The sequence below is a fragment of the Montipora capricornis genome, chromosome 2 (genome assembly GCF_036669925.1).
Source record: "Montipora capricornis isolate CH-2021 chromosome 2, ASM3666992v2, whole genome shotgun sequence".
In the NCBI taxonomy this organism is placed as follows: domain Eukaryota; kingdom Metazoa; phylum Cnidaria; class Anthozoa; order Scleractinia; family Acroporidae; genus Montipora; species Montipora capricornis.
The window spans coordinates 36,050,559-36,059,416 of NC_090884.1; the positions used below are offsets into that span (position 1 = coordinate 36,050,559).

The 8,858-nt window shown below is 38.5% G+C and overlaps 1 protein-coding gene across 2 annotated transcripts in view; it reads right to left on the reverse strand.

Moving 5' to 3' along the window:
- Positions 1-1,243: 1,243 nt before the first annotated feature.
- LOC138020355 (uncharacterized) overlaps positions 1,244-8,858 on the reverse strand; it is a 23,092-nt gene continuing 15,477 nt past the window's right edge. For both annotated transcript variants that reach the window (XM_068867359.1, XM_068867363.1), the window contains exons 2-5: positions 7,023-8,858; positions 5,518-5,623; positions 4,903-5,139; positions 1,244-4,200 (exon numbers count right to left, since the gene is read on the reverse strand). The exon at positions 7,023-8,858 is cut by the window's right edge and continues 882 nt beyond it. In XM_068867359.1, coding sequence (XP_068723460.1) covers positions 3,753-4,200; positions 4,903-5,139; positions 5,518-5,623; positions 7,023-8,858 — 2,627 coding nt within the window. In that variant the 3' untranslated portion in view covers positions 1,244-3,752. The remainder of the gene's footprint in view (positions 4,201-4,902; positions 5,140-5,517; positions 5,624-7,022) is intronic.

The following is an 8,858-nucleotide window of genomic DNA, read 5'->3' on the forward strand; positions in this document are numbered from 1 at the left end:
TTTCTAATAATTATTATTCTAAGAGGTCATCTGATGCACCCAACAGTGGACTCCAAAGTTACCCAGCCCCAATATGAACAATACATAAAACTTGAACATATTTTACAAGAATAAAATACCAGTGATAAATCATATTGTTATTGTTCTCTTTGGGTAATGTAAAATCACTCTTAGTAATGAAAAAATGAAAGAATATGTAACTGATATTACATTATTATTTTGGTGAAATAAATAAATCACATGTAAATACTTGATGGGCGATCAGTATCCATCATATGATAAAAGGTGTTTATAAAAACGTTGAAACTGATCTAGATAAAAAATTATTAAAAACTGAATTTTCGACTGCAACTGCGGTCTTTATCAGAGTGACTAAAATATGCTGTTCGAGAGTAATATGCTAAAACTAAAATAAGAAGTTACTTTATCCCCTAGGGCTTCAATCATGTCTTATAAACAGAAGGGAATGGCTTCCGCTCGTTCGCCGCATTTTTCTCTATTGTGGAGTGCCATGATTCCAAAAAGATTCTTTTGTGCCAATTATTGACATTCTTTTCTAGAATTTCCACATAGCCAGTGTCAATGTCATGGCCAGTGGCTTCGGCGTGATCTTTCGCTCATTATTTTAGGAAACCAAAGGATCGCCCAAAAGAAACGAAAACAAAAGGCATTGTGTACAAGGTTAAATGCCGATCGTGTGATTTCACATAACAAAGAGATCATGGAATTCACGTGGCGGGGACCATAAACCAGGAACTAATAATAACAAAGAGTCGGCAATAAAAGATTACGCCGAAACCACTGACCATGACATTGACACTGGCTATGAGGAAATTCTAGAAAAGAATGTCAATGATTGGCACAAAAGAATCTTTTTGGAATCATGGCACTCCACAATAGACAAAAATGCGGTGAACGAGCGGAAGCCATTCCCTTCTGTCTATAAGACATTATTGAAGCCCTAGGGGATAAAGTAACTTCTTATTTTAGTTTTAGCATATTACTCTCGAACAGCATATTTTAGTCAATCTGATGAAGACCGCAGTTGCAGTCGAAAATTCAGTTTTTAAAATTTTTTTTATCTAGATCAGTTTCAACGTTTTTATAAACACCTTTTATCAAATAAATCACATGTAATAATTAAATCAAATTTTACATTCTGTGACATTGTTCAGTTTCAACATGCACTTAGAGGGGCAGTGTCACGCTATTTTAGACACATTTCAGGACACTAAAAGACGTCTTTAACAACAATAAAACTTTATTTTAATAAAGTTTAATTATTAAAATATTTAACAATTAAAAAAAGGCCATGTACAACTCGCGTATAGCGTAAGCTAGTCGAGGCGAGTTGTGCAGGGAAAAAAAGGCAAAAAGAAGAAAATAAACCAATTTGTAAGCTTCAAATAACAGACTATGAAAAATGACAGGAATAAACTATAAATAAAATACAATCATTCGCATACGGAGATAAATATAGTTACACAATTGATTGATATTAAGTAGCTTAATAAACTAAACAAACTAAACAGGCGAAAAGATGGACAGTGAATTGTTACAAAAAGTTATGTAAGATATAAATTAATTTTGGATAGTAAATTGGGTGTCTCAATATAATCCTCCTCGCTTTCTAGAGCTGCGAATAAAGCTTTGCGAATTGATTTCTTAAACGCCAGTTTAGGTAGATTACACACTCGCGATGGAAGACAATTCCACGCTTTCACGCCAAAGCATAAAAAAGAATTGTGCTGTTGATTTAAACGTGAAAATTTAATGATATTTGCCACAAGATGCAGCCCTCGTGTTATATGAATGAATCATGCAAGTCTTTGTATCAATGAAGACCAAAAAATAATGCTGTAGTTTTGTTGCCAATAGCCAATGAAGGCACTGAAGCTATTTATTGTTGTTTGTGGCCAAGGATAGAGAGGATGGAAATGGATTGAAACTTAAAAATCTGGTAAGTTTTTTCAAGTTTGGAGACCATGTCTTCAGAAAGTTGCCAAAAATTAAACACGAATAGCTCTTTGTGCCATAAACACATTTCATATTTTCTCAAAGGGTTGTCAGGAATGTTCTAATTTAGATTTTTACTCAGTTTTGACCTAAAAACAGCAAATTTAGCATGGGAGAATCTTTACAACAAAGAAGCAGGCCATCCCAAGAGTATCACATTCCGTGACTAGGACTAGAATGATTTAAGAATACTCTGCCACCCCTGTCTTCTTGTAACGGTATTGTTTGAAGAACGAGTGTTTGGAAATCAATTAGAAAAAGCAATACACAACTTCAACGGCACACTAGTCTTTGTACCGTGTACTTTTAGGCATGGACTGTACAAGCAAAGAATCTTCTTCTTGCACACTTTTGGGCGGTCGAAACCGGCAAAATTCATCCTCAGCTAACCCGTCCATGTTTCAGAACTACCTGGACGCCACTGAATTCAAATTTTCTCGTGTTTGGAAACCTCGGTAAAACACTCGCACGCGTTTTTGAAATATTACTTCATCAACGCACTAAAGTTTCACAAGTATGTTGTTCGGTGAAAAATATAGGGAAAAAAGGCGAATATTAAGATCCGGCAACAAAACTAGTCCAGCGTTCATTTCGGGTTAATTCATGGTATAAAACCAATTCTGACTAATGCGATTCGAAACCCAAGTCTTACGAATGATTTGGATTCTAATTCTTAGTCGGACAACACCTAATTATCCATGCACAAACACCCAACTGATCTAGGGAAGAAAAACTCCTCCGAAACATCTTAACGATTTGAACAAACACCCAACTGATCTAGAGAAGAAAAACTCCTCCGAAACATCTTAACGTTTTGAATTATTCTCACATTCAAGTATACAGAGGAGACTACTTCACGGGAAATGTCGAAGTACTCAATTCAGGCGGGCTCGAAATAACGGCCGGTCAACGGACAGTGTCCGAACTGATTTGGGAGTTGACCGGTCAACCTTTCGTCTTGCCGATCATGTTGACCGGTCACATTTGATCGTTTTGAAAATGAAATAAATTTACATGCTGCTCAGTTGTTTCAGTTGTAGCAAGTCGCTGTGTATTGTCATTTGCGGAACTTTGATCTGAAATCCTGGGTGAAATGCAGCAAGAACCGTTGTTGACAATGGGTGCTTTGAAGTGCTATAAGCTCTAGGCAACCACTTTTTTGGAAAAATAAAACGCCAGTTTTGGTTCATGGGCCCCTGTTTTAAGAGTTATCTATTTTATATAATTTGACAGGCCAGAAATGGTACGTGACCGAGCTAAAATGAATTTGGCCGGTCATCGTGTCCGGAGACTCTCCGGAAATTGTTTCGAGCCCTGCAATTTAGGCACAATTTTTTTTTGACAGAACGAGCAGAGCTTTGCAATCGTCTGAGGCAAAAAATATCAAACGAATGCATTAACAACGTACAAAAGCACTTTCCACACTGAAGTTTTCCATACTTTGCGATAATATTGAGGTGCTCCATGACTGCTGCGAAATAAGTTTCGAACATGTCAGAAAACCATTTCGCAGTACTTGAAGCGATTTATCCATCTCGGTATGTGTAGTGATGATATCACAGCCAATCAGAGCCTTATTGTTTGACGAGACAAAGCCATGCTTTGTACATTTGAAGTGACAAATGATTGCTAACAGATATCTTTTGCTGCAAGTGTGATAGAATACCTTCGAGTATAAGTTAAACAAAAATTCAAGTTGTACCTTGAGATGACACCCTGAGCTTCATTTCAGGAAATTAACGCACTACCTTAGATTTCATTTTATACTGAATCATGTAGGTGGGATAATATTGATCTGAATCAAACAGAACATAAAGAGAGGGCATATCCATGTTGTCCACACAGGAATCACAGCGCTCGTTAGATGCAGCATCACTCTTCTGGGGAGGCCTCTTCATAGACGGCTCACCTTTGGCTGAAGATCCAACAAGCACCTCAGCGAGAAACATGTATCTCACCCCCTCTGGGTCTTGCTTGCAGTAGGTATTTCCCAGGTTTGCTTCAGTAGTGAAGTAAGCTCCTTGACCGAACGCTGCCACGCGATCTTCATCCTGCGCTCGCCAGTCGATGTTTTCCTCACAAACGCTGGGCACATTTTGCCAATCGGCTCCATGGAAAAGAAGCTTTTCATTCAGTGGGCTATTTTCCAAGCGAGATGATCTCTTTTCCAATTGTTCTTTCTTTCTGCAGAGTTCAAAATATAATTTCCCTTAGGTATGTAGCATAAATTTCCCCGGATCACCGTCATTCTTAGAACGGCTATCTCAATGCTTAAAAACACGTAGATGGAGTAAGAAACTGATACAACAAGACATGGCAAAAGGTGTTTCCAAAGGACGCAACAAACATACAAGAAATAAGTACGTAAATTTAATTAATACTCAATCTTACTCAAAATTGTGCGGAATATCAAGATTATGATAGTGATGCCTGCACAAGAATTCCTTGTACGACCGGATGATGTTAAAGAAGATATATATTAAAGTAAAAGATTAAAACGTGGCAGCTGAAACCGAGAACCCTGGAAGAAAGAACTCTTTTCATCACTGCAAATGTAAACAAAGCGCGAGAATCGAGTTAGTAGTGGGTGAGGAGGAGATTAAGTAGCCCAAACAATTTCTCCAGGATTACAGTACTGTTTTGAAATCAGAGCGAACTTTCTTTGGTTTCTATGACAGGAACTTAATAAATAATCGTTACTTTGTGACAAAGAATTAGTTTAAGACGACGAAAGAGTCAGCCAGGGATATGACGTTTTTAGTCATGGCTCATCAAAACCAAAACAAATAACCTTGGAAAAACAGAGTCCAGCGAGGAATATTTCACCAGTTCCACTTCATACATGTATTTTAAACGTTTTTTCCATTCATTCAAGTATTTTCTTACCTGGCATACTTCTCCCACATGAACGGGTTCTGAACTCTTTCAATGCCTAAAATAGCTGCCTTGTTAGACATAGACCGATGAAAATAGCTCTCGGCTAACTTAAATTCATCAGAGCCTGTCGAGAGAGGAACGCAAATGTACTCCACATCTTCAGGAACTATCGTCCACTGAAGTGGAAAACGACTTGGACCTGCAGATGGTGACTCGGGAACCAACGGAATCGGCAAGTCAAAGGAACTGCGAAAAAAAAAAAGATTTAAAATAATTACTAAGCAAATATACTGACGATCCTAGTGTCTGCACCCAACATGCATCGCTCTTATTATGATTTGGGAAACTTTCTCAAACAATCTCAAAAAAAAAAAACTGGGGTGTTTGGTAATAATGACCTCTTTTCGGTGGTGGAAATCCAACAAATTTTAAAAAGGCTTCCTTATATTGCCTTCGGTAAGAATTTTGGTCTGGCTGCATGCATTTATTAAAAGCAACAAGGAAACTCTCACGATGTGCTAATTAAAAATCAACAGCTCTATATATCATCGGTTATAGAGGAAGCAGAGTTATGACAGGAAACAAGGTTTCTCTGAAAAAAAAAACCCGGAAAAGTTGCGTTACCTTTCGTGAGGTTGAGGATTCAGCCCTTCCAATTCAAGTGTACTAACAGCTTCCCTACTGATGTCTGAAATGCCTGATACCTTTGCCACCTCTGGTTTGGCCCGTTCTAAAAGACAAAACATATTACAGTTGTAATGGCTCTCACGTATACCTAGAACTATGCTGGTCGAATTCTTGTTTTTGGCCCCAATCCTTGAACATGTTATTCATGCAGCCTACTACTTCCACGATCCCCCTGTCAGTAAGATATCAGCATGGAACGGAAACATTTAGAAGCGTCACCATGCAATGAATTCATGACTTTTAAAAGCGCTCCTATGATACAAAATCATTTCCCTTTTTTCTTCAGATTTTAAAAGTGTGTTTGCCTTACCTGACAGGCAACTTTTTGAGCTTAGTTTTTTATCGACTGGGTGTTTACTTTTGGATTTCACGGTCAGCCATTACTCGTGTTCAAAACTGATCGATTGGACCTCAGAGGCTTGGATCTAGGGAAAGTTACGTCATTTACTCGCTGGCTTAACATTTCAGCTTGGTTTAAAAGTCTGAGAGCCGGAAACTCCCGTGTTGCATATTAATTCAGCCGCGAAAACACGCTTTGCATTCTTAATTAAACTATTGAGTCTTTTACGTCATTTTTTCCTTGATCCAGCTTTCTACAGATTTTAAAGTTTGTAATGGCCCACCATTAAATAGAAAAATGCCAGTTAAAATAAACAGTTTTCTTTTTGAAATCAAGGCTTAAAACTTGGGTCACTTGGTGTTTAGTTAACATAGGTTTGAAATCCAAAGAATAAGAAGAATTTTGGCAGAGGCAAATCGTTCACAAAGTAGCTCTGACTTAAGAATTTAAAGTGCGTTTCAAGATTAGCTATGTCTCAAAGCACTATATCCCAGATATTTGGGAGCGCTGTTGCCTTAAAATTTTTCACTGTACATGAGAAAATGTAACTTCGTGCTATGAAACAAAAATTTATCAGTTTCTGATGGATAGAATTTCTCTGATAATTTGAAGGCTCAAAATTCAGAAGACGACTCCATGTACGTTAACCTTTTATATTCACTGAAACAAACTGTCAAACAAGAAGCAAATGTGAAGACACTGGATCCTACAAAACATCGTTTGAAAACGAGGGGTAACGAGTCAACGCCTAAAACCCAGCAAAATGAAAGCACCTTTCTGAAAGAAAGTTGTTTAGGTGTAACGCCAAACACTTTCACTTTTCTCCGTCAATTCACTTAGAAGTAACTCAGTACCAAACGTTTTTTTTCGGAGAGAAAAAAACTGTTCCAGCGCAGTTATGACAGCGGTTTCTTTTACAATCAAAAAGGCAGTTTCAACATTTTTATGCATTGGGTAATAGCGATTACAGCAGCAGCTTATTTGAAGTGTCATACCACTGTTCTCAGATTTAGAAAGGCTACAGAGCAAGCATTCTCCCATAAGATATAACTAAGTTTGCGCAATAGTCTAACGATTAGCAAAAAATGGAAATTCCACTTACCCTTTGGAGTTTTCTCGACATCAAGTCTTTGTCTTCGAACTAGCAGCGTCCCCAATACAACACGGGCTGGAACCTTGCTAAGATTATATCTTCCAAGGACTAATTTAGCCTGTGGAGTTTCAAGGTTTGGTTGGTGGCCAAATGGACATATTTCTCCTTTCCTGCACTTTCCCATCACAAGATTCTCGCAGATGTGTATTCCATAACACTGAAACCCTCTCTGACAGGACCCACCATTATAATCACGGCAAACTTCAGGGACGGAGGCCGAGATCAGAATTCGAAGCTGCTCCTCCGACAAATCTTTTAACTTTAGATGGCTTGTGATTCTTTTGTTGTGTGGGCTTCTAAAATTATGACTATGACTAAACCAGCACTTTTCTCCAAATGGACAGACGCCATTTGCAAGAAAGCTCTTACAGACATGGTAGCGGAAGCATTTTGGATCCTTGCAGCCGTTTTTGGACAGCAAGTAGGTGAAACAAATTCTTGCTCTGGGGTGGATAGCCCGAACTTCTTCTATGTCGCCTTCTCTGTTTTCAATGGTCACAAATTTGCTTTGGTGCTTCTTGAACCAAGCAGCAATATCAGTGAATTCTGCTGGAAACAAGTCTAGGCGTTGGGATATCTCTGAAAATGGAACCTGACCATTGTATTCTTGGCAAATGCACCAGAAAACCGAATTTACTGAGACACTTTCTTGCTCAGGTGATGTCTGATCAAAGCTCCAGGGAGACACGGATCCTGCTTCGTTTGAGGGTCCAAACCCACCACCACATAACATCTCATCAACTTGTGAAAGTAACTCATAGTTTGAAAAAAAGGGGCTATCAATTGGGTCATTCACATCTTGCCAGTCATCATCTGAAAGACTAATCAGATTTTTTTCAATAGGCGCAGAGACATGTCTTTCTGGAATAGGATCTTTCTTACTGCAATCTTTATTTCCTGTGAAATCAAGTTCCCAAGTAAATTTGGAGGTGGCGTACATATCTGGTTTTTCAACATCTTCATTGTCAGAAACTGAATCTGAACTGTTCTCTTCAAGTCCCTCTTCATTCGTGCACGAGTCTCTTAATCCCCCAATTTGTTTATCATGACAAGTTTTCTTTTTATTTCTCTTCCTAGGCCACTTCTTTTCTCCTTTCTTATTCTTCTTCTTTGTGCTTGTCTCAATATTGCCTTGCATTTCATGTCCATGAGGCAAGGACATATGCGGTGAAAGATCTGAAACAGACTTCATGTTACTGGTTCGTGAAGGAGTTGACAACCAGGAGCTCGCGTTGGCTTGGTTCTCATCAAATCTCTTCTGATGTTTCGGAATCAGAATGTTATGGTAAACTACATGGAGCTTCGAAGGTTGAGGAACCAACTCAAACTGCTTGAGAATTTTTATATTATGAGGGTCAGCACTTGCAAGTTCATGTGACAATTTGCAGTTACATGATATTCCTCGAGCAGTAAAGCTGCAGATGTGGAGATAGGGGCAACCAGTGGAAAAACACTCGCCTTTCAGGTACCTGAGGCAAACCTGAGGCAGACTATTGGCAACAATGTTTTTTATCGTTTCATCAGGATTCTTTTCAAGTCCCAGTATTTGAATTTTTTTTATGTTACCTTCATCATGAAAATCATGTGAGAGACCACAATAACCAGAGCATTTCCCCTCCAAATATCCTTTACATACATGCCAGAACTGGCAAGTTGGATTTTTACATGAGGCTTTAGAAGGGTAAAACAAGCACAACTTTTTCTTCACTAAAACACGCCCGCCGAGCATCTCCTTTTCCTCGTTTTCTGGTCTGTCGCAATCGCGTCTTCGAATGTCTCGGGTAA